At 42.7% G+C, this 24743-nt stretch overlaps 3 protein-coding genes across 21 annotated transcripts in view; 2 read left to right on the top strand and 1 right to left on the bottom strand.

The window, feature by feature from the left end:
* TMC5 (transmembrane channel like 5) overlaps positions 1-16789 on the top strand; it is a 25145-nt gene extending 8356 nt beyond the window's left edge. For 3 of the 6 annotated variants that reach the window (XM_052679582.1, XM_052679583.1, XM_052679584.1), the window contains exons 3-23: positions 207-451; positions 829-933; positions 2408-2494; positions 3235-3334; positions 3945-4035; positions 4328-4576; positions 5739-5890; positions 6382-6526; positions 7083-7238; positions 7577-7743; positions 8410-8488; positions 8837-8934; positions 10147-10242; positions 10624-10699; positions 11460-11593; positions 12763-12936; positions 14155-14233; positions 14523-14612; positions 15534-15635; positions 15935-15980; positions 16488-16789. In XM_052679582.1, the coding sequence (XP_052535542.1) occupies positions 207-451; positions 829-933; positions 2408-2494; positions 3235-3334; positions 3945-4035; positions 4328-4576; positions 5739-5890; positions 6382-6526; positions 7083-7238; positions 7577-7743; positions 8410-8488; positions 8837-8934; positions 10147-10242; positions 10624-10699; positions 11460-11593; positions 12763-12936; positions 14155-14233; positions 14523-14612; positions 15534-15635; positions 15935-15980; positions 16488-16609 (2593 nt within the window). In that variant the 3' untranslated portion in view covers positions 16610-16789. The remainder of the gene's footprint in view (positions 1-206; positions 452-828; positions 934-2407; positions 2495-3234; positions 3335-3944; positions 4036-4327; positions 4577-5738; positions 5891-6381; positions 6527-7082; positions 7239-7576; positions 7744-8409; positions 8489-8836; positions 8935-10146; positions 10243-10623; positions 10700-11459; positions 11594-12762; positions 12937-14154; positions 14234-14522; positions 14613-15533; positions 15636-15934; positions 15981-16487) is intronic. The other 3 variants (XM_052679586.1, XM_052679585.1, XM_052679587.1) reach the window with 3 other exon arrangements.
* Positions 6833-23415, bottom strand: GDE1 (glycerophosphodiester phosphodiesterase 1). Of its 9 annotated transcripts, none has more exons than XR_008205900.1 (8): positions 22955-23259; positions 22183-22358; positions 21483-21588; positions 20376-20468; positions 19576-19787; positions 19083-19273; positions 15910-15977; positions 6833-8043 (listed from the first exon to the last, which is right to left on the bottom strand). XR_008205900.1 is itself a non-coding variant. In XM_052679590.1 (7 exons), exons 1-6 carry the CDS (start codon positions 23207-23209, stop codon positions 19126-19128), a joined length of 990 nt encoding a protein of 329 aa, XP_052535550.1. In that variant the 5' UTR covers positions 23210-23259; the 3' UTR covers positions 6833-8043; positions 19083-19125. The 9 variants fall into 9 exon arrangements, 5 of the variants coding, with proteins under 5 accessions (XP_052535550.1, XP_052535549.1, XP_052535553.1 ...); XR_008205901.1 differs by having other exon boundaries at positions 15916-15977; XR_008205899.1 differs by lacking the exon at positions 6833-8043 and adding an exon at positions 11173-11641.
* Positions 23414-24743, top strand: part of CCP110 (centriolar coiled-coil protein 110) — a 17059-nt gene continuing 15729 nt past the window's right edge. For 2 of the 6 annotated variants that reach the window (XM_052679580.1, XM_052679575.1), the window contains exons 1-2: positions 23415-23572; positions 24411-24558. In XM_052679580.1, coding sequence (XP_052535540.1) covers positions 24415-24558 — 144 coding nt within the window. In that variant the 5' untranslated portion in view covers positions 23415-23572; positions 24411-24414. Of the gene's footprint in view, positions 23573-23909; positions 24032-24318; positions 24559-24743 lie in introns of those variants that run through there. The other 4 variants (XM_052679577.1, XM_052679581.1, XM_052679576.1 and 1 more) reach the window with 4 other exon arrangements.

Here is a 24743-nt window from a genome sequence, read left to right as displayed (position 1 = left end):
GTGGAGAAAGGCATTAGTCTTTCTAATTCATTTGATGACCAAATCAGAATTTTTATGGTGAAGTTCCAAATATGAAATACCTCTTAGTATCTGACTTCCTCTTGTGATATAATCAAATTTGATGATACTAGGTGACAATTTAATAAGAATATTGATTGAAAGGTTTTTTACGGCACTCAAGGTTTTCCATTTTCTTATTCACACAGCAGGAATTCTGAAGGGAATCAGCTCTCTCACCAAAACCCTTACGATTCTCTGTCGTATAGTTACCAAGGAGAGCACAGGGGAAGAAGACAAAATTATCCTCCAGCCATACCAATGGCTTCTCTGAGACACAACTCTGAATACAGTGAAAGTTTACCAATGGCTTCTCTGAGACACAACTCTGAATACAGTGAAAGTTTACCAAGAGTTCAAGTCCTGAGCAGAAGTCCATATGGCAGATCCCAGGGTATGTAATTTCTCATATGAACATGCTTAGAAACAAGTAACAGCTTGCTGTGTCCTGCCATTCTGGAAGGCTCAAGTCTCTGCACAAATTTGTGTTTGTTGACAGTGGATTTTTTGCCTTTTTCGTAGGAGTCCAGATGTTAAATTACCAAGTGAGAACACTGACTATTTTATTAACAGATCAGTAAATGCTTACTTTTATGTACTACATAATTAATTGAATAGTAGGATGTACACTGGAAAGAGATATAGAAGTGATAGGATATATTGCCATACGTATTGTAGAGCTGTATTTGATCAAAAGGTCTGATATTCTGGGTGTGTTAATAACCCATAGCAGCATGCAACTTTCTGTATAATTCTGACTGCCTTCAACAGATAATCTTTCCTTTGAGCCTGAGCCAGAATTGGCATACAGCCCATGTTCTGCCTTCAGTCCTCTGGATGACCCCTATTCTCACAGATTTTCCAGTGCATCAGAAGGTAAGACACACAGATAGTGCTCTATCAGAATATTGATGTCAGTCTCACTCTCCCTAAAATAGTAAAGATTTAAAAGTCTGCTTCAAGTATGAAGATTTTCACAAAATGAAAGCAGTCAGAATACATGAATTATATTTTACCATATAATTGTGGCTGAATTTTTCAGTATTTCTGAAAGTGATGATCTTTGTTTCTTGAGCAATGAGAGGTGTAATGCCTGTGCCTTCTAACTGAAGCTCCCAATAAGTTGGTCAACATAAAAAAGAGGCATACTGTAGGAGGAAATAAGAGGAAGATAGGATGTGTTTTTCAAGACTGTCTTTAGTTACTGAATTTGTTACTGTGTTGTCTAAGTGTAAATGATTATAGCAGTAACTAGAGATTTATGTTAATGAAAAGAGTGGACTGAAGTAATACAATCTGAGTTCTCTCTTAGACCAGCATAGCAGCTTATCAATCATTTTCTGGGAAGAATCTGCTCTTCCTGTGTCCTGTAATCTCTCTGTTACAGTTTGTTTCCTGCCTGGAATGTAATTGAGGTCTTTTTTTTTTTTTTTTTTTGTCTTCATAGAACATAGTCTTTGATTTAGGATTGGATTTGGCAAAATCTTAGGTTTATATAGAATAGTAACTCTTTTATTGGTACCTGGAAATGCTCATCCCGTAAGTGACCACAGAGATGGGCCATTTCCAAACACTAACACTCCTGCTGCTGGTATTTTTTTAATACCAGGTAGGAAGGAGAGAGTGCATTTCCAGCATAATCACGTAGGGATTAAATGTGTAGTGCTGAAAGTGCGTCCACGTGGAGATACGGATGTTTTTCATTGCTACAAAACAAGTTGGCTTAAAGTAGAAATGACAGTGGTACTTTTAGATTTGAGGAGTAAATGTTAGTGAGCCTGCAGCATGTGTGTCATTGAGCAGACATGTCAGTTAGTCGGGACCTTCCAGACTGAGGGACTGTGCTCAACATGTGGGTGTAGCACTGAGCAGGTTGGCCATTGTCTTACTGGGGAGTCAAGGTAAGCGAAAGTAAGGCTGAACTCATCTGCTTCATTGCTGGAACGTGGATGCTTTTAAGGAAACTTGTTTGAATGATTTGATGAAAGAAGCTTGATGTATCTAAAACAATCCCTCCAAATCCGTGGAAGGATTTTAAAAGAAAGGAGCTGTCTTCTAGAAAGAAAAACTTGAAGAATCAATGTGTACATGTATGAATGGGTTAAATGAGACAGTTTTTCACAGCAGGAGAAGACTCTGTGCCACTTTGCCAGCGTGTGTCTGAGAAATTGCCTGCAGTCATCACACATCACCTGGGGAGAAGTTAGAGGGAGAATGTATGTTTGGGTGTACTTGGAGAGATGGAAGGGTATACTTCTAAACTGTTTCTATGAAAGTGAAATTTGAATGTCTTAAATCAGTTTAGCCTAGGAGTATCCAGGCTTATTAAATGGTGCTGGTTGTTGTTTAGGGAGCTTTGTTCGGAGACGCAACAGAAGGCCATCTGACACTGCGACATTTGCAACCCTGTCTCAAGCAACTCCAGAGTGCAGAGGAGGTAGGAGTTTAAAGAAGTGTTGTTATGTGAGGTAACATCTTGCACAGTTATGCTGTGGCTGATACTGTTCTTGATTTATCATCAGAATTGCGTGTAGCTTTTCTGTGGTTACAAGAGCAGCTTGTTTTTAGTTAAGGCTAGTATTTCATCTTTTGTACTCCCTAGCACACTACAACATAAATGAAACAAAATGCAGTATGGTTTCTTGTTAAGAAGTTTAGCTTTTCTTTTTATAACTTATTAGGATTTGCTTGACCAGCTGATGATTTATTATTTTATTAGATGTCTCGAGTTAGCATTGAATTCCAACTATGTGGAAACAAGATGAATGACAACTAATATCTCTGCCTATTTTACATAGACCAGCATGAACTAAAATCACAGAATAAAAGCTTAGAGTTCAAGTTGATAATAGTATTTTAGAAGTGTGATTGTCAGTGATCAAGGAATAGACCAGCTCTTCGTTTTGTCTTCCTCACAGTACAGCTCTTTGTATTAGCATTCAACAAACAGTAGACAACTGATACTTACTTGTTAATGTGCAGTGTTGTGCTACTTCCATGCATCTGTATTAGAGCACTGGTAAAAGTAAGGATATTCTGGACAGAATCATTAAGTCTTAGAACATGACATGCATTAGTAGCTGTGAAAATGGGAATGATTATATAAAGTTTCAATTTTTTAATAACAATTACTATATTATCACCCCCAAATTTGGATTTATCATTATTTTTATGCAGAGGAAAAATTAGTTGAAAGTCTTGCAAGCATGTCCAAGCGTGAAAGGATTAAAGTGATCCAGAAAATGCCAGAAACCATGAAAAGAAAGAGAGAGATCAGGTAACAATAAAAGTTCTGTTTAGTTTTACAAGCAGTACAATTCTTGACATGTAGCTATCCAGTATGCGTGTTTGCTAGCTGCTCAGCTTTGCTTTGTCCCTTTGAGTACGAAAAAGCTGATAGTACTTTTTAAATAGCTTTTAAAAAGTTAACATCTTGCAAGGAAAAGTAATTTGAAGATGGTTCAGTGTCCTTTCTCTGAGTGAGAAGACTCTCATGTAATATAAAACACAATAGCAAGGCCGTGCCCTTCTGCATGCAAGTATGTCTTGTGACTCTCATTCAAAGGAAAGTTGAATGCTGGCTGTTAAAAACAGAGAAGAGACCACATGATTTCAGCCATCATTTTGATCATTGCGTACATTTATTTTATACACGTGAGTACATTTAGATGTTGTTCCTAGCAGTGACTTAGTAGAGCAGTTGGAATGTGGTGCCACACCTCAGCTTGTAATGGACAAAGACCATTTTAGCAGCTAACACAAGAAGAACCAGCAGAACCATCTCAAGTTGTATTGTCTTGGTCATGAGCACATGTTTGCAGCAGCTTCTTTGGCTTTTGTTCTAATTACAGCTCATGCTGTCACTCCTTTGTCCTGCTTTCCCACAGGAATAAAGTTCTCACAGAAATCTCAAAGAAATCAGGGGGCTGTGGTACTCAGTGTGGCTGCTGTAAGCACTGTCTGCACAGAGCAAAAGTGGTGAGTGTCAGGCATGTCAGTGGGTAACAGCTGGAGGGAGCTGCAGCTGCAGTGTTATCAGCATCTCCACAGGTGCTGGGCATCTCGTGGTCTTATTTCCTTTCTTCACTGTTCATTGATAATGACTTGCATTAGGTAGGAAGAGTGCGTAAGCATTCTGTGATGCACTGAAAGGTGGAAATCTCTTCTTACCATCAAAATGGAGCTGTAAAAATGTGAGGGTGTATTATGTGGATTTGAGTCCTGTGTAAGGCTGCTCACTGAGGTTCACCTCTCATCTTTTGTTCTGTAGTCATTTCGGCGATTTAGAAATACCTTGTCAGAATATTTTCAGCGACTGAATTTCTGGCACAAGACTCTGAAGATCATTGGTGGAGAGTTTGGAACAAGTGTTCTTTCTTATTTTATTTTTCTGAAATGGCTGCTGAATTTCAACATCTTCTCATTCCTCATAAACTTTGGTTTCATCACAATCCCTCAGTTTGTTACAGCAGAACCAAATAACCTTTCATTCACGGGTCTGGAGCTGCTCACTGGAGCTGTAAGTATGTCACAGTGGATGTGTGTTATTTTTCTCTGCAACAGTTCTGCTTTAAAGACTTGTGGCAGTGTAAAAACTAATTATTTCTTGAGAGATGGAGGTAAATTTTTACATGATTAGAAGAAATATTTCATACATACTTGAGGAAAGGAGGCTGTGTCAAAAGTTGACTCAGAGTGGAATGTTTGTGTTCTGAGGAATTTGTCTTAAAGCAGATGGTTGCTATGTTAAGCAATATAGCAAGACTTTTTCCTTGTAGGAAGCAGTGGAAGAGTGGAAGTCAGGCTTTCTGGAGACAACTACAATAGTCTTTAGGAGAATGTATTTCCCATGCTAGTCTTCCTCTAATAATACAGTCTGGATTTCAATGTGTGATCCTGTGAATTTTGCTTATTTCTGAAGCTTTGTTCTTCTAGGGAGCGTGCAGATCTTGGTGTGGCAGCCTGTTGAGCAAAGTGTGGCTTAGAAGGAGCTTTTCAGTTGACGGAGATATTTCTACTTGTGGCATAAAATCTCAGGCTATTTGGAAAGAAAGACTTTGCTCTAAGCCTAGACTTGCTCCTTTTCTTTCCATCTTTGACCGTTTTAAGAATTCTGTCAGTTTAACTGATGTTAAAGGATTCCTCTGTCCAATAAACAAGATTCTGCTCTCCCTAATATTAGTTGAGAAGAAATGTTTTTTAAAAAAAGGTGCCTGCCTTTTCTTTCTAGGGTTGGTTTTAAAGTTGTGTATTTTGTAGTAAGAACACTGTTCAGTTTTGCAAAGCAGAGGCACTGTTGCAGGAGTTCCGCTGTGATGTTGTAACTCGGCACAGAATGTCACGTGTTTCATTCCTGGTTCCTTCACAGTGGTTGCGATTTGTTGGTACAGAACTTTGCTCCTGAGAAAGATGTGATCGTGCCTTTCCCTCTTCAGGATTTTTCAGAAGATACCAAATCATGCAAACATAGATTGCTCACAATCATCCACATGATAGATCTGTAATCACGTACCTCTAAAAACTCCCACAGCTTTTTGGGGGTGTAAGACAAATAAAGAACTCGATATTCACAAATTTAATTACTCCTCTGATTTCACTGTACAACAGCTCCCAGGTGTGAATTAAGCCTTAGATGATGGTACTTCCAGCAACAGTTCTGAATGATGTCTGTGTATTTTCAGGGTTATTTTCAACAAACAGTACTCTACTATGGCTTTTACACCAATGCTACAATCAGTCAAACGAAGAATGGTGCATCTTATAACATGCAGCTGGCCTATATTTTCACTGTTGGAATATATTTTGTCATCTGTTTGCTTATCTTGGTGTTCAGGTAAACTAGCTATATGTTCTTATTTCATTTATATTAGCAAAAAAAAAACCCTGTATGGTTGGCAGGCATGGTTGCATGAGTATGTTTCTGTAAGTTACTGTTTATAGAAGAAACTCAGAGGCCAGTATCATGCATAAAAACTTCAATAGATGAATGAAGAATAAGTGCAGAATATTAAGGGTCATGCAACGAATCCCAGTTCAAAACAACTAATCTCATGATCCCCCTTTTGTAACGTGTTGCTCATGGTATTAACGTGTCCTTCTGAAATTGATGAACTAAAGATTGTCAGAAGCAGCTGGGTGAAAGAACTGTGAGAGTTGTCTCACATATTAAAGTCTATTTTCTGTGTAATCTTATTTGAGATGCTCTGATGTAGATCTGCTAGCCCAGAGAAGGGAGAGAAAAACTAACATTCCCACTCCTGTTCTGCTGTGCAACCTTGATGGATTTTCCTGTTACACATCTCACAAATTTAATTTTAATTGCAGCATGGCAAAATCCTTCTGCAGAAACTTTCTTAACCCTCAGATGTACTCTGGCAATGCAAGCAAACTTCTCTGCGCTTGGGACTTCAACATAACTAATGAAAAAGCTGTGAAGTTGAAACAAAAGAATCTCAGCACACAGATAAAGGTAGGAAATACAGGAGATACAAAAAGGTGCAAAGGTACAGAATTAGCATGCTGGAGTCACACTGCCAGAGCGTGTGCACAAATAAGCTTCTGGCACTGACCTGAGCATGCCAGTCTTGTTTCTAATAAACTGAAGTCTTCCTGGTTGTTATGTTTAACTTGGTTTGAACTCCTGGATTTGTCTTAGCTACTCATTTTTCATTTCACTTTAAGCTACGTGTAAATACTTATATGTATGTATATTTATATATTTTTTTCCTATTAAATGAATCTGTGACTATTAAATATATGCTAAACAGAATATTGCTTCTGTTTTTCTTTATTTTTTCAATTTAACTCAAAGAAGAGCAGGCTTATAGGAAATGTTAAGTACAGTATAGCTGTTAAGATAAACAACTTTTGGGATAGGAACACAGAGTTGTCTAGTAAATTTTCCCACTGTGCCAATACTCTAAAGGGGAAAAAAAATACATCAACCTCTGAGGCAGTTATCTGAAGCAGGTTTTGCTTTATGCTGTCACCCAAGGAGTTCTTCATTAGGATTTGTTTCCTTGCAGGAGGACCTCGCTGAAGAAAACAAAGAAGGTCTAAGTTTTACTGTAACAGAGAGAATTGTTCGTATTCTTATCCATCTTGGGTCATGGGCTGCTTCCTTGGGAACAGCAGTAGCTGCTTGTGCTGGTGTTTACTTCCTCTCCATTAATAATCTAGAGGTAAGTACTGATTTTGCAGCCCTTCATCCCAGCAGTTGCTTGCCTCAAATCGTGGCTGTCTTAGAGTGCAGCTGCTGTCATGAAAGAAGAAGGCCTGCCTCTCCTTCGTCCTGCAGATGGTTTTTCAAATGCAGCTCCCACCATGGTCCTGTGCGACTCATCGGAAGGGCAGGGTTACATGCTGAACAGACATGGAACTGTGAAACAGGATTGCGTCCGATCTGAGAATAGATGTGTGCCAGGTGTCCTCCCTGTGGACACAATTGAGGCAGCATTTCAGCTCAAGTTCTAAGTTTAGGGTTGGTTTTTATTTTTACTTTGTTTTTCTTCTCTCAAAGCTCTTTATGAAAGGGAATAAAAATGAACTGGAAAGCCAAGCTGCCATGTTGGTGCTACCCATTATTACATCCCTCCTCAATGTGTTCATCCCATTCTTCTACTCGTGGCTTGGAAACCTGGAGAAATTTCAGAATCCCAAACACAAGATATATGTTGCTATTGCCAGGTATTTGTTGCTACCTCCACTTAGTGCTTTTTGCCTGAAGTTGGCTGACTCTTCTGTTTTACAGCAAGCTGTACCTAGGTGGTGTGGTGGTCAATAGTGAGCTATGGAGCAGGTGAATTCACCTTCCAAAGGCTTCTGTGCAATCTTCCTTCAAAGTTCTGTTAGCCTCCTGTAAGTCTTCTGTCTAGAATGTTGCATCTCTGCATGAAGACTTGCCCTCGTTTCCTTCCCAGTTAGCAATATGGTGACCCTGGGCTTGGCTTTATAGCTCCTATTGATGGTGACTGAGCTGTGGACCTCCTGGCAGAAGGAAAAGAAGTGGTAAGAGAAGTGAGGAGGTCTGACTTCACTGCATATGCGTGGAATTAACACTGTATAACTACCTGTGCTCCTCAGACCTTCCTTCTCTGTGGAGTGTGTGCCCACAGCCAATGGCCTATTGAGCAGAGGCCTGTGCCAAATTTGCCCCACCTGTCCTTGATTCTGCCAGGACAGTAAAGTAATGCAGCACCTGAGCTCCAAAGATTGCTTCTGTTAGTCCTGGCACTATGGCATGCTGTTGTTATAACAGAAGTAACATGTGACCAGCAGTCGTTGTGCTGTTATTCTTTCCAGGGAGGTTGCATACCAGTTGCCAGTGCAGTTAATGCTACATTTTCTTTGTAGAACTATAATCCTGAAAATATCCATTATTGGAATACTGTGCTACTACTGGCTTAACGTTGTGGCTGTGTCGGAGTCACAGGTAAAGTTTCAAAAATATCTATCTTTGACTTACAGTACCTCATTGAGAGCCACTTTGATGGCAGGTCTGTTCAAGCAAAGAGAAGTACCTCTAGACTCTTGGGCAGCTGAATTTGCTACCCTGATATTTCTTTATTTGAATTTCTAGAGAAATGGGTAACTCATTTTCCTACATTCAGCTAAGATCTCATTGTTCAGTGAGAGATCAGCCATTGGTTAGGATGCCAGCAAGGCTTTGGTTCATGGCACAAATTTTTGGATGCCCAAGCATTCAGGAATGTTAGATTTACATCATTTTTCACTTCTAGATGTGTGTATCTTTGTTTTTTTTCTTTCTTACTCCTTCAAGTGCTGGGAAACACTGATTGGCCAAGATATCTATCGTCTTGTGTTGGTTGACTTCATATTTTGTTTGCTTGGCTCATTCTTTGGAGAATTTTTGCGAAGGTGAGTTGTTGTTGTTTTTCTAATCTTGTTTTTCTTCATTAGCCAAATACGTGTTTTGTTCTTGTTTTTGTTTCATTGTTTTTGTTTGTTTGTTTTTCCCCTGTGAAAACTGTAAGGATAACAGTACTGAATTTTACCTGCGCTACAAAGCTTTTTGGCATCTTAGCCACACACCTGGGGAGATCTTTACAGTTGTTTGCCCTTCAAATGAGCTGAGAAGATTGGTTTACAAATGAGGACTTAGACTTTTGTGTTAAATTGACACAAAACAGTGTTGAGAAGCCCTTGTAAATTTTCCCTCCTCAGCCCTTGTCAGTGTACTTTAATCCTCTCCTGTTCTTGCTCTGTTGAGATAGGAAATTACCTTCAGCAAAAGGTCACAACTAATATGCAGTGTCAGCCATTATGAATGTCATCCAGTAAGCCGTGCAAAAACAGCAGGGTTACAGCTGTAAAAGATTAGAAGCATGATTGCTTGTAATTACTTGTATGTCTTCAGAGTAATTCCCAGCCAGCACAGCCCTGAAACATTTATTGTTGATAATGTAGCTACCAGATGGTACCAAGACCTCTATTCAAGGCAAGATGGGATAGTTACCAAAATCTTTCCAATTCTTGTTACAAAAACAAAAAGCAATGAAACCTGAAACTGAATCTTTGTAGCTCAGGAAAAAATGAAATGATAAAATGAGATTTGCTGGACCCTGAGTGAAGTCCTCTGGGTACTTCCTTATCTGTGTGTATCTCAGCTGCCTGCAAGACTGGTTACATTAAAGTAGAATATGCTGTAGAATATATTAAGTATTAGTTTATAAGGTTTTTTTTTTTTGATTGAGGCTGAGAGCTTTCAGGATTTGTGAATGGAAAAGAAGTTAAGGGTTTTTACTGAGGTGAATTATTACTTCATCTGTTGAATCATAAGCATACTACCTCCTTTCTTCTTCCTCTTTTATTGACTTGCATAAAAAACTCTGTCAGTCTTGTTTACACCACTATGTTTTATGGGAATTTGCATTTGAAGTTCTGCTTCAATTTTGATGTGCTGTCAAATCAGCTGCGGCTGCTTTGACTGATGTGTGGTTAATGGAACCCTGAATAATCTGTCACTGATGGTTGTGTTCAGGAGGTGATTTGTTGAGGTTTCTAAAATGAGTTTAACTATTTAGCAAATGCTATTTCTTTTTATTCTTTTATTTTTAATTTTTCACCCAGAATTATTGGAACTACAGTCTGTGTGAGCCTGGGGGTGCCAGAATTTGATATTGGAAGAAGTGTTTTAGATTTGATCTATGCTCAGACATTGACCTGGTAAGTGGTCAAAACCTTAATTGGTATTTGGGAATGCCATGGAACATCCTGATTCAGATATTTATGGGTACATTACATCATAAAAGATAGAACAGGATAAATGCCTGGGAGAGATGCTATGTTAAGTACCTTTGTAGGGATTGTGACTTGCCAGTTCTCTTTGAGTGAGGTTACTACCTCCAGTGTTATTGTAGTTTTCCTTCTGGCCACCTGGTCTGAGAGAAAACGCAGAAGAAATCATAGAATAGCTTTGGTTGGAAGGGACCTCAAGGATCATCAAGTTCCAGGCTGCAGGCAGGGTTGCCAACTGCCAGATGAAACACTGGTGTTAATGAATTGTGGAAATACAACTTCTTTTCTCTTATAAATTCTTCCTGTTAGGATCGGTATTCTCTTCTCACCTCTGCTGCCTGGTATCCAGATGATATCATTTTCTATAGTATTTTATGTGAAAAAGGTAAGAAGCTTTACATATTTGCTTCATAGAATGCCATGGAAATTACTCTGAAATCTACGCAGGATTGATTGAGTGCTGGGATTGCCTGGAGGCTGAGGAGTTTTGTGCTTGGGGAGCTGTTTGGTTGTTTTTTTTTTGCTGTTTTGTTGTAGTGGGTTTTTGCTTGTTTGTTTTCTTAAAGAAAGAAAGGAGCACAATTAAAGCCTAGGAAACTAACAGCAAACAGTGCATCTGTCAGTACAGACACTCAGCCTGCTGTTATGATTCTGGATTCCTACTCTCACCAGCCTCTTCCCCCCAGGGCTCCTGGGTCTAAGTGGGGTGATTCTGCTTAATATCAAGGCGGAAGCTTTCAGAGTTCTTTGTCTCACTAGTGTGACTAGGTAAGAGATTCTTAGGAGGTGTCTGAACAGTCTGCAATGTTAAATGTAGAAGAACATAGTTATAACTAGAAGCACAGATTCAGACTTCACTGAGCTGTGGGAAGTTTTATGCGTGCTTCAAAAGCAAACTCTGCCTGTCAGAGTTCTGTAAAACCCATCAGAACCTCGTATCATCTCTTAGTGATTGGAAGACTGTATTCATGAAGTTTTCTAAAACTACAGCTTATCTGTCAAGTTCTTGTAAAAGAAGTTGATGGAAACCCTTGAGAGATGCTCTTCCAGCAATTGCCTCCAGCGGTTTCAGCAGGATTGACTCAAATGCAGTGAAAGTGGCAAGTGATGCTATTCCAAGTGTATGTACCTTCATCTCTTACAAGGTCAGTCTGATGAGGAATTGCCAACCTCCTCGCAAAGCCTGGAGAGCTGCTCAAATGACAACGTTCTTCATGTTCATTCTGTTTTTCCCTTCCCTCATTGGAGTCCTGTCTGTCATTGCAGTCACTGTCTGGAGGTATGGAAGAGTGCTGACGTTCAGTTCCATGACGTTGTGTTGTGTGACCTGATGGCAGGCAGAGGAAATTTGTAATAACTGCTAGTGGCAGGTTGCAGATGTTGGTAGCGTTCTGTGTTCTGCAAACAGGTTCAGTAAGTTTGCAAGTGTGGTTAATGCAGTAACTTGTCCCATAATTAAAGTGGGAGGGGAGACAAGATTGCTTTCAAGTTTTGGTATTCTATGTTAATGTCACAGAAGATTCTTTGATTTGGCCTTTCCTGCTCCTCAAAAGTTTCTGTGACCTTGCCTGCTCTCAGGCTTAAATGCTATGGGCCATACTGGGTGTGCAGTGCAGAAACACCTGGAAGAAAACAGAGCAGGTCAACTTCTGAGCTTCTGGATTATTTGCAGATTTCAGATTTTTTTGTTTGATTTCAGGGTTTTGTTTTGTTTTTTAAAGAGTGTGCAGAGCTCTGCTATGAGGCATCTGGGTTGCTAGCAGTGTTTTAAAGCTGCTTTGTTTATGTGCGTGTTACTCTGGTCACAGTAGTGATGGAAACTCAGATGCAGCTCTTTTTCTTAGCAATTCTCAGCCATGTGATTTCATGTGTAGCCACCTGTCTTACTAAATAAAAACACAGGAGGTGATGTACTTCAGAAAACATATTTCCAGGGGCCAGGTGGCAATTTTGTTCTATCTGGATTGGTCCAATTTCAAAGCAAACAACATTTCTCTATTTCCATCTGCCCCAAAATGTGGATTTTTGCTAAGAACTACCTCGTTTCACCACAGCCTGTTGTTGCTGAAAGTTTACAGTGATTTGTGTCCTGGAAGGTGAGGTGTGATGGTAGTTCCATTATGCAGCTGTGCTGCAACTTTGAAAATACAGATTTTCAAACTGCTGTAGTCTGTGCTGCAGTGATTGATTTGTTGCATGCAGTGCACGTGGCTTAGCAGGGATCTGTTGCAGCATCTCTTATGTCCGGCTGCAATAGTCTCAGAGGTACTGAGGTGGAATTTTAATGTCCTGGAGCTGACCCCAAAAAGTCAGCAATTATAGATGATGGCATTCTGTGAGGGTCCCAAAGAAGTGGAGGGCAATAGCGAGGCAGAGAACAACAATGCACTGAATTAAATCCCTTGTTAGTGTGGGAAATGTTAAATAGCTGCTTTCTCATGCTTTCAGGTTGAAACCTTCAAAAGAATGTGGTCCTTTCCGAGGTCTGCCTTCTATATACACAGCAATCTCTGAGTGGGTAAAAATACTGCAAAATTACATTGATTCAAAATGGGTAGCATGGGTCTACTACAACTTAATAGCAAGTGAACTTTTCTTCTTCATCCTCTCCGTCGTTATCATGTGAGTACCTGCTGATGAAAAGGGCACGGAGTGGAAAAACCTGGCTAGGCCATAGCCATTCTCTGTAACAATTGCAAAGTGCACTTTAGAATACTAGAAATGATTAATATAAGGGAAACTCATGTATTTGAAGTATGTAAAGAAGTTATAAAACCTATTCCATTTATGTTATGATGCCAAAGCTCTCTTTGTTTCATGCTAACTGAAGGATATACTGCTGTTTAATTTAATATTTTTAGTTCACTGGTGAGTTGGCTTCCAGGTCTCATTACCACTGCCACTCTGAGCTGTAGCAACATCAGTGAATGGGAACATCTGCATACTGTTGGCAGGATGAATTGCTTGACTTATTTACTTATTTAAAGAGATATAAATCAGAAGGCAAAGATCTGTCATTCACAAGGAGAAGTAGAACGTGTCAGATCTATGCTAGAGCCTTGGGCAGCATAAAAAAAAAAGTAGAGGTTTTGTGGGTGGCTGCTTTGTCTTTCACCATTTTTCTTCAGTGGAGTCACTTGTGGAGGTGCTGATACCTTGCAAAAATATCTCAGTTAATGTGGGGGCACTGGAGGAAGAGCAGGGTGGTGCACAAATGGCGTGTGAAGTGAGCATGCAGTGCAGGGAAAGTCAGCTGCAGTCCAATTGAGCCGATCTCAGGTAAATTCCTGTGCTGCCTCCCTGACTAAAGTTAGTTATATAGGTACCAATGTATGTGCATCTTCCAGATGCTGGCCTGCTGGCAGGGGTTGAAGTTGTAGCTGTGCTACCGGATTATTTTGTCGTGCTCACCTAAGAGCCCAAACCTGTTCTAACTAAACAAGCTGCCATTCATGCTAGAGCAAATAAAATTGGCTTGGAAGCAGGACTGTTCAGTGTTGTGATGTAAGGTCTAAGTAAATGACACAAAGTTACATAAGAATACTGTATTCATTTGTAGTCTGAAATGTACCTTGTATTGTTGACTTGCTTTAATTGTGCCTCCCTTACTTGAATAAGGTTCTATAAACCTTCGGGTCTTTTCCAAGATAATGGCTTAAGCAATTTCACGTGTTTGGCAAGTTCCATATGTAATTGTGTGTATGTATGCATATACCTATGTATGTGTGTATACCTGTGTATTTGGTGGATGAAATGAACCAAGACAAATGTCTGTTTAAGCAGTGATTGGGAGGAGCACATTGGTATGAGCGTTCATCTTTTGGACTTTTGTTTATTTAGAGTTATTGCTTACCTTTTCTGGCAAATAATAAGAGGAAGAAGAACCATGGCCAAGCTCTTACGTGAGCAGATTGTTAATGTAAGTTTGACTTTCAGCTTTATTTTGTTTAAAATTTGGCTTTCTTGTTGATTGTCTCACTCTGCTGTTGTGAAGCTGTAATCTTTTTCTGCAGCAATGCAGAGGAAGGTGGAAGCCCTCCTGTGTGCAAGCTGTGGGGAAACTGCTCACAAATAATGTTATTGCAAAGGAATTTTATGTTCAAACTGTGCTGCTGCAGCTTCTTTTGTAGATCAGTTACTCATAGACCTTGAGTCTCCCTTAATTATTAGTCCATTCCAGCTAATGATCAAGTGTGTTTTGTGTGCAGGCAGGAAAAGACAAAAGGTTTTTACTTGAAAAACTACAGATGCTACAGAGAACACAAAAGCCATTTGCACCAAGAGGACAAGAGCAGCAGGTCAGTCTGGTAGCTCAGATCCCCCTGTGCAGTGATGTGCAGTGACTGTAAAATTGTGTGCGATTCGTCTAGACTTGTGAAGATGCTGCCATTTTGGCTATGTCTGTATTTAAAACTTGAAGTGCTTGCTTCCTAGCTAGCCCCAGAAGACTAAAGGATACTTGGAAATTTCCTACTTGCTCAGGAGTAGAACTTAACCTGGGAGCACAGATAGAAAGGCCTTTGCCCTCACTAGAAGTTATTTATGGTTACGAAGCTGCAGGAAAATTCCTGCCTCAGCGTGTAGTGATGGTCAGTAAAGAGTTTGGTCACACTTGGATATTGCCTAGAGTGAGAAGGATGCTGCCCTCCTCCTCTGACTCCAGCTTCCCTTCAGGCTTTATGTTTTGTGCCCTTTCCACCCATTTTTTCAGCTGAGTCAAACCAGGTTTAAACCTGACTAAACTCCATTTTAAATTCCACACAGCATCATTTGACACCTAGCATTTTTTAATTTGAAATCACTTTGTCCACTCAAAGTGGCTGCTAGCTGAGCCATCAAATGAGTAAGTATCTATCCTGTAGAGAACAGCTTGCCAGTGCTATTTGTCTGCAGTTGCTGCTCTGCTCTGCATTTGTTCAGTGCATTTTTAGTGCTTCAAAATAAGACAGGTTCACTTTTATTTTCTTCACCCACTCAGGTTAGTACAGTGCTGTTTGCAGAGCACCGAGGTGCATCTCTATATCATTGTGAGATGTAACCCTGGACTATACAAAGGAAAAAGCCTTGGCACTCAGGCAGTCTGTTGGCAACATATCAGATTGCCTTTTGCTTTCTAGAACTCTCCCTAAAGGAAGGGTAACAGACGTGGATGCTGACCATAAAGCCACGATTAGAAGCCATTGTGTATTATTGCTAATGTCAAATATTCTGTCTTTCAGAGAATTTCTTCTTTATCCCACTCACCCATGCCACCTGCCCAGCAAGAATCAAACTCTCCAGGAAGGACATTTGACAGAAGTCAAAATGCATCCTACAATGAGGTGAGAGTCAGAGATAGAAGTCTCTGCTTGATGTCCATTGACTATATCATGCCCTAGGCTTTATACAGTCGGACAAAGAGAACATCCCTTATGTGTAGAAATAATTGATTTGAAAAGAAAGAAAATATAATTGGAATAGCTTGCAGTTGGAATTGTATTTGGAATATTTGTGCTCATAGTCCTGCTTGAGATGTAGAGGTAGTATGGCTTTGTTATGGGGAAAGTACAGTCTTAAATACAAGATAACGGGCATGTGAGAACAACGCTGACTTACGTCTACCTGTGAATTTTGTTTCCAGTATCCTTACTCTGCTGGGATCTCGAGGAGGACTGGCTTCCCATCTGGTAAGCACAGAGAAAGCGATGTTCATAAGCTCAGCTTACAAATGTTTGATTTAGTATAGACAAGATGCAACAGACACTTTAGCATCTTGTAGAAAGAGGCAATAGAAACAAGAAACTGAGTTTCTGGGGCTAAAGCTCTCTACGGAGCATGCTTATTGGTGGCTTGTTGTGATGGTAGTGGTGACTTCTGAAGAGTGATCACAAACTTTTGTACACAACAGCTGAATCTCTGGGTAAATGAGACACTTTGTCTTATGGGAACATAGGCAAGAATATTAGATTGTTAAGGGAGTACTTCAGTGTTTCAGAAGTGGTTGTTAACAATGTGGAGTCCCTGGCACATTGTGTGGTGAAACAGCTATGGAAACTTGCACAGTCGCTTCCTGGTTTATACAAACGTGTTCCTTCCAGCAGATGAGGTGTTCAAATAGTGCGGGGCTTTCTAGTAGAGGGTGGTTATTGCACCTACATCAGCACGCTGTAATTTGTTTCCCTTGTGAAAAACAGATTGGGAAGCACCCCAGCCGAGCAGCAGCTCAGGGATGTCTGAGGCAGTGGCACTGGCTCTGCGCGCGAGGCAGGCGGCTCAGTGGGAAGATTTAAATGACAACAGCCATCTTCAACCATGAGCAGGCAGTCAGCAATGGGTGCTGAGTAACCCGTGGATGTTCTGCAGAAGGCAATACTGATTCACACGACTGAAAACAACACTGATTTTTTTAATTCCCTCTCGTGGAAGAAAAAACAGGTTGCAAAATGCGATCTGAGCCAACTGAGCATTGGTCAAATACAGAGAAAATAAAATGAAAGCACAATTGCTTTGAATGACTGTGATGTTTCAATGGCTGCAAACTGATTTGTGTGAATGATTATGTTAATCCTGTTGTAGTTGCCCTTCTCTGAGCCATTTATGTAGGCTTTGTTACAGTTGTTCAACACCAGCTTGAGGAATTCTTTAAAAAAATAATAATAATAATAATGTATTGCTTATCAAAATTCTCATCTGTGTAAAAACCACCCCTTACAAACAAAAAGGTTGTGACAACTTGTCCAGTTTGGAAGTAACACAACAAGGACTGAAGGTGACTCTTGCTTCTTTTTATTCATAGCCACAAATAAAGCTAACAAGCTTTAATTTTAAAAAAGTGCTATTTTTTTAGCCTGTCTTTCACTAGTGCCTGGTTTATTTATTTATTCCTCCCTAGCTGCTTTGGACAAAAGTGCCCAGAAAAAGGTAAATCTGCTCCTTAAGTTTACAGTTTGCGTTAAGGACAACAGGAAACAGGTCACCAAAGATACAGAAAAAAAGAACAAAGCATGCAGTCAAGACCAGAGATGGAACTTTATTCTGTTTGTGCATGCATGGCTGTGGGTCAGGCTGTGAATAGGGCAGGCAGCAAAGAGAGTAACTCCACTGTGCCAGCAACCCAAGTAGCAACAAGAAGAGACCTTTAGAGAAAGGATTCCTTGCTGTGAAGGCAGCTCTTCTGAGCAAAGCCTGGAGAATGACTGCAGAATGCAGCAGTAAACATAAAGATTGGCACTCAGGGCTGGCCACAAACTAGATGGAGGTGTGACAAATGTACAGATCATACAGCACGTAAAGCAGAAAACTGAGATTGTTGGTTTTGCAGTACACAGTGGATGAGTGATGTGATAGGAAAAATACATCTGGGAATTCCCCTGTAGCAGAAATGGCAAATCATAGCCTGAACCAGTGCTGGAGCACCTGGTGGGAAGGCAGGGCCAAGCCATGGGAGCTCAGGTGTGTGCAGTGCATTTGAGTGACTGGAAGGGGTGGAGCCAGGATCCATGCCTTCCCAGACCTCATTTAAGGACTGGCAGTGGAGGCGAGGGCATCTCATTGGCAGTTCTGCTACCTGAGGCCTCCCAAGGGTAAGCAGCTTCTTTGTTTCTGTGTCCATGGCTGCTGCATTGAGCATATCCTCACTTGCTGCAGCCTAGGACTTTGCTACTATGCTGTCACTGGGTGCTTTCCATCACATTATAGCATTGCACACCCTTACTCCCATGTTTCTTTGTGCTTATGTGTAGTTCAAGATAAAAAGAAAAAAGCTACTCCAGCTTGCAGAAGGCAGCAATCATTGGCTAATGACCCTTGCATTTCTCTGTGAGAACAGAGATTTTTTTGAAGAAAAAAACAAGCACTGCAATAGTGTTGTCAGTGTCCATGTGGCAGCACCTGGAGCAGCTCTGTTCCTACCTGGGGTTGGTGTTATGAAGCTATTTCAGAATGTATCTGACCTTCTCATCGTTGTGGCAGTAAGTGCCTCTGCTGCCTCGTCTCAGAACATCTCACAGAATTTGAAGCAAACAAACAGAAGTGTTTTTGTAACCAGACTGGAAAGCTACAAACAGCACATGCCAGGCAGTTGCACATCTGAGTGCTGTTGCACCACATGAAGAAGATGCACTTGATTTACCACTCGTTTAGAAGTCTGAACTTCACTGGGACGATTGTACAGTTCTTCCCACTTACAACTGAGTATTTTATTTAATTTAAGTATCTTTTGCCTCTTAACGTTGATGTTAAATATCAGCTAGCTCTGATATTTAATTCTAATTGAGGAGCACTATCAAGAACATTTATATACAAAGCAGTGTAGTGAACTGCACCAGTGATCCATGCAACCTGTCGTTCTGTTGCTGCTAAGTGCAGGTTTCCTAGGGCACAACACAAAGTGCTCAGAGTATTGTGTGGCACATCAGCTGGAACACAGCAGAGCCCACATAAGGAATCAGTGACTGCAACAACTGAGTAGCACAAGGAATTGCCCTCCCAAAACATGATTGCACTTTCTACCAGATGCAGCACAGCCATCCCTCCGTGAAGGAGGAGGGAGATATACCTGCCCTCTATTTTGGCACCATGTTTTGCCACTGTTCTCAGAACAGCGATGTGGATGCTTTCAAGATACCATAAATAATCTCAAATTATTACAGTTATAGAACAAGCTTTCAAGTACTAGAATCAAGGATGATGACTGTTCAGTAAGTCATCAAAAATGCCTGATATGACTTTATAACCAAGACTAAACAAAGCAAAGGAAGAGTCAGTTTGCTTTTGTTGGTAAATCACACCTGAGTAAGACAGCTTCTGTTAGTTGGTGAGTCCCTCCAAGGTCTAGTAATGAGGATCACAGTCTTCCACCAAGCTGTCTGTGATGTAGCTGGATTCAAGGATGGTTTCATAGTACATTTTTTCTGCAAATGTGTTCACTGTCCAGGCAACCACTTGAATTCCTTTTGAGGACCAGTGCCTCACATAATCTCTGTAAGGAACAAACACATGGTATTTAGCAGACTTTAGTACTGAGGCTAAAATTGAGTTTCAGTCTTACGCCAGTAGCCCATCAGGAATGATGTTGTGTTATCTTCTGCAAAATGCCATTTTTTGTGTGTTTTGTTCTTGTAAGAAGTAGAGGCTTAAAGAATAAAATGGCATGCAGTAAAGAAACTATCTTACACAATGCTAGAGAAAAGGTACTGATTAACATGTATTGCTTTAACTCCACTCTCGTATCCTAATAGAACGCTATGGCCTGCTGGTACATCAGTGAGCTTTGGCACTTACTGAGAAATGAAATTTTTCTGGATGAGGAAAGCTGAAACCCCACATAATCGCCACAAGAAGCTGTGTAGGCTCCAATCCAGAATGACATCCAGCATCATATACAGATAATGTTTCCAGAAGGAACTGAAGCGAGGTGTCCCATCTCCAAAGTGACTCAGCTGCCAAGGTCTGTATGTCAGTGCTGTTACCACGTTGCTGTCAGCTTGTCTCATCTGGAAGGTCCAAGCAGAAAAGATGAATGCACACAAAGCCTTCATTAAACTGGGAGCAGTTAGATATTAATGCTAGCTTGAATGTGCAGCTGTATCAGAATCCTTCTTCCCTTTTCCCCCCAGGTCCTTTTGTAACTTAGAAAACTATATGATATTGTAGTTTTTTTTCTTAGATCTGTACAGAATAAGCAACTGCTCTTACATAAAAAAAAACATCACAGTGATGCTGAAACAGAACATTCAGGAAACTGAATAAAATACATGACAAATGGCCTTAACAACAATTAGAAAGCTGGGGTAAGAAAGGTTTATGTTTACATCAAAAGATGATATTTATTTACCTAATTGGTTACTACTCATTCTACATAATGTTCAGAACAGAGGGAATTACTGTAGGTTCAGAATATGTTTGCATCTAATGAGCACAGTGTGATCTAATCAGATCATGCAGTAGATTTAGCATTTAGCTTCATTTGTTTTTAATGTTTTTGCAATTTCAGCAACCCAAAAGTACTTTGGAAGCTGTAAATCCTTACTGAAATTCCCAGACAGAATTCAAAAGTTACAGAAACTTTGAGGAAACATCACCTTATAAACAACATCTGGCATGAAAGAACAGACTATGCTGCTGTTATACAAACGAGGAAATTCCAGGTAGAGTTGTTTTAGGGCATCAACTGCCTGCCAATTAGAGATACACACAGATGTTATATTTACAAACACACATAAAATTTACTTTCTGCTGCAAGGTCATTTTATTTCTTTAAAAACACTTCCTGTTTTGTGTAGCAAGTCTGAAATCTCCAGGAAGGGAGAAAAAAAGGTTTTATAGCATTATCACACAAATGCCAGTATGGTTTCTACAACAGAAGTCTTTATGTTGGAGCAGGTCCAGAGGAGGGCCACGAAGATTACCAAAGGGCTGCAGCACCTCCTGTGAAGAAAGGTTGCAGGAGCTGGGTTTGTTTAGCTTGGAGAACAGAAGGCTCCAGGGAGCCCTCACTGCAGCCTTCCAGTACTTGAAGGCTGTGGCTGCCCCATCTCTGGAGGTGTTCAGGGCCTGGTTGGATGAAGTTCTGAGCAGTCTGATGTGGCTGGCAACCCAGCCCATGGCAGGGAGTGGAACTACGTGATCTTTTAAGGTCTCCCCCAACCTAAGCCATTTTATCATTCTATGATTATGATTCTGTTTGAGAATGCTACTCATTGCTCTCATATTTGAAATACCCTTAAATAGATTATAGAAAAAAAAATGAAGAAAGCACAGTAAGGCTTAGTTCAAAGGGAAAAAATAATTTATTTCCATATTTTACTAACTTGCATAAAATGTTTATGACTGCTCACCTGTATCTGCCTTCAGTAATACAAATTAGAGATGACTGGGATCCCTCACTGGAACTGAAGATCAGACACTGGGTTCCCTCAGCACCAGCAGGGAATTTGTTTTGCTTTGTTGTGGTGATGTTGAACTCAGTAGCCATGAGTCAGTCGAATTTTAAATTGCCATTTGCCAGACAAAGGAATGGGATGAGGGAACACATTGTCTTTATTTCTGACAGCCCAGCTTTGGGTGATGCAAACAGCAGACCCATTTTCAGGCATGTTAGAGAAGGCACTGTACCACAGAGACCAGCTTGAGACCAACAAAAAAAGGCTGAAAATCCAAAGAAGGGGTTACAGTACAATAAGTGGTACCTGATTTGCATGGCCTTTGACATCAAAGTAGATTGTAAGATTGTGCTGCAAAGACTCCACTACAGCTTCTCTCAGAGTTGGTACCTTTTCATTCTGGAATTTGCTCCTGCAGAAACAGAGAACTCACTTAAACACAGTCAAAATGCACACACAGATCCCGAACTACACAGAACTGTTTCCTAGGGATTCCTAAACACAGTCAAGAGAGACTAGCATTAGGGGTTAAGCACCACTAGCAATGGCAGCAGCAGCTCCCTAATGCTGTGAAATGCTCCGCAGCTACAGGCATCTTTCTTCTTCCTTCAGCATCCCACAGCTACACAGCTCTGTCCTTCCAAATTCAAGGTCTAACTTGATGCTTATTTACTGACCCCACTGAAATACTGGTCTGAGTCTTTCACCTCCTTTCCTTTGCATTCAATCCCAGATGCTGACCACCTATCCTCCCACTTCATCCTGCTTTGATGGTGTTACTGAGCACTGAGACAGAAATGCAGATCCTGACATAATTCTGTCTCCACTGACAGAATAAGCAAAACAAAGTGAATATCGAAAAGCTTCACATAGCAAAAGATTATTCCTGATTAGGTGACAGCAGTTGCAAAAGTTCTCACTGTGTGGCTCAGGTGATTACCTTCCCAGTAACAGCCTAGGAAGACGCTACGTGCACCACTAAGGAGTCTGCACTACATTTATTTACCACAGCCTGTGTTTTGCAGATGGATTAAGCTTCCTAATTTCATCAAAAGTCAGGTCACACAATTTTCCAGACCCATCAGTTGTCCTTTCTACTGTTTCATCATGCATTAGGATGGGAACACCGTCTGCAGTAAATTCAAGATCCAGTTCAACGCCTGTTGCTCCATTTTCAGCTGCCTTGAAAGAAAAAAAATAATCACATACATAACAGAAAATGTATTGTTACAGAATTAATGCAGGTATTGCTGTCAACTCATTTGTATTCTGGTAAAAATTAATAAACTATTAACGTTCTTTTCTGTACACTTCGTGTTAAAGACAAACGCGGGTTTATAGATTAGCGGACACCTGAACTGACACCCCCTGAACTTCTCCTTCCAGCGCCGCCCCGAGGCTGCAGCACTGCGCGGTGCTGACTTTGAGCTTTACCCCAGGTGTCAGCGATCAGCCCGTCCAGACCTCCCTGCAGGGCTCCCTGCCCCCAGCAGATCGACGTTTCTCCTCCCAGCTCGGCGCCATCCTCAATGTGAGGGCGCTCTCATAGCAGTGCAGCCCACGCGCACAGCTCCCCTGCCGCCGGAAGCACCGGGCGGGCACGCAGGATCCGCCCTAAGCGAGGGCACCGCGGCCGGGCCGATGCCCCGCTCTGCAGACGAGCCGCTCCGCGACCTTCCCCACGCCGGGGTCAGGCTGACGGCCCGGCAATTCCACCTCCTAACTTCGGCCCCGGCCCTGCGCGTCCCCCAGCGCTCGGCGGGCACGGCCAGGCTGACCTGTCGGACGGCCGCCAAAGTGTTCTCGGGGGCGTCGTGCGCGCCGCCGCGGTGCGCGATGCGGGCGGGAGCGCCGTGGGGCCGCAGGACGCGTCGCGCGCTGTGAGGCGAGGCGGGCTCCAGGCTGAAAACGTGCAGCAGCAGGAAGGGGCCCGCGGTCAGCAGGGCCGCCAGCACCGGGCTGCGGCTCAGCGCCAGCAGCGCGCCCAGCAGAGCCGTCACGGCGCCCGCCAACGCGTCCCCGCCGCACAACATGGCGGCGCAGTGACGGCTGCGCCGGGCCCGCGGCCGCTCTCCTCCGAGCGAGGGCGCCGGCAGCGACGTCGGCCCGCGAGCGCTCGGCGGCCAATCGCGGCCCGCCGCTCGCCCGCCTTCGACCAACCAGCGCGCGGCCAATCCCCGCACGGCGCCGGGCCGCGGGTCCCGCGAGGAGAGGCAGGCGGATGGCGGCACGGAGGTTCGGGATGGAGAGAGCCCGCGGCTTTAGGACGGAAGGGGTGCGGGAGCTGCGCGTGGCGCGAGGACAGCTCTGACCCAGCCGCTCGTCGCCTCGGAGTCCCTCACGCACCCTCACCGGCGCAGCTACGAGCTACGAGCGCTTCCCGCCTCACGCGCGAGGTAACGCGCCTGCGGCCAGCGCCGGGTCGGCGTCGGGTCGATGTCCGGCAGCGCCCTGCCGCCCCGCGCCGCCAAGCTCTCACACGCCTGTCAGCCACGGCGGCTGTCTGACAGCCCGCAGGCAGGCTGCACGGCCACGGCGAGACGCGGCTCGGCCGCTCCGAACCCCACACACCGACCCCATCCCTCCGCGCACGACGCAGCTGCGTCCCTCAGCCGCTCCGCCCGCCGCGGTGCACGCCGGGGCCCGTAGTTGTTCCGTGGTTCCGGGGCTGGGTGGTTGCCGGGCTGCGCGCCCCGCGCCGGTACCGGGCGCCTCTCCCCTGCTGAGGCCGGGCGCTGGGCGGCGCGGCGCGGCACGGCACGGCACGGCACGAGTCGGGCTGCGGGCTGCCTGGCTCGGGGCCGTCCCTCGGGCTCCATAGCGACGCTGAGCTGCGGCGGTTTGTTGGTTTGTTGGTTTGTTGGTTAGTACTGTCGGTGGTGGGCTGGCCTGTGTGCCTGGTGCGGGGAGGCAGGCGCGCGGGGACGAGGCACGGGGCGCTGCCAGCCCTGTCGGCGTTGGGGCGGCTCTCGGTCAGCGCAGCGCTCCGCCGTCCTGACGACGTGTCTGTGACTGAGGCTGGCTTTGTGCTCTTGTCTGTGCAGAATTCGTCAGGAAGCTGGCTTTGCCGCTGTTGCTGATGGTAGGAAAATGGCTCGATTAATTGAGCTGTCTGATGTGGGATTTGTTTCCCCGATAACAGCGCTTCAGAAATGAAGGTGGAATTGGTTGTGGTGTTTTTCTTTCGTGGTCTTGGAAGTACAATAGGATATGTTTATTATCCGTGCTGTTTAGCTGCATGAAAATGGAGGACTACGAAACATTCTGTAAGAAGCATCTGTCCAGAATCCAAGAGGCAACAAAAGGAGAAAACTCACCCACTGTGTTGCACAGAAATGTCTCCCTCATTCAATTCCATGGAGTTCCAGTGCTCTCCCCTCTGGTAAGGTGTTTTTTTCTTCCCTGCTGTATTAACTGTGATTTTGTGGCTTTGATGTCTGTGTCTACCGACTGTCCTCAGGGTACAGCTCAAATGGAGCTGTATTCTGGCCTCTGCTTACTGCATTCTAAGCATCCCTAGCTTTAATTTTATAAGCTTAAGGAGTAATTTATTTTTTTTCTTGCAAT

This window comes from Tympanuchus pallidicinctus, unplaced genomic scaffold (assembly GCF_026119805.1).
Source record: "Tympanuchus pallidicinctus isolate F22 unplaced genomic scaffold, pur_lepc_1.0 scaffold18, whole genome shotgun sequence".
Lineage (NCBI taxonomy): Eukaryota > Metazoa > Chordata > Aves > Galliformes > Phasianidae > Tympanuchus > Tympanuchus pallidicinctus.
The sequence above is the reverse complement of the archived record's forward strand: the minus strand, read 5'-3'. Positions and strand labels throughout refer to the sequence as shown.

Bases quoted from the DNA above. Each gene is read 5' to 3' on its own strand.
- GDE1 (XM_052679593.1), bottom strand. From the start codon at position 23,209: ATGTTGTGCGGCGGGGACGCGTTGGCGGGCGCCGTGACGGCTCTGCTG. The intron at 22,359-22,954 runs GTCAGCCTGGCC...TTTTCTTTCAAG, and splicing joins CTTTGGCGGCCGTCCGACAG to GCAGCTGAAAATGGAGCAAC. The intron at 19,788-20,375 runs GTGATGTTTCCT...TGGACCTTCCAG, and splicing joins TGCCAGATGTTGTTTATAAG to ATGAGACAAGCTGACAGCAA.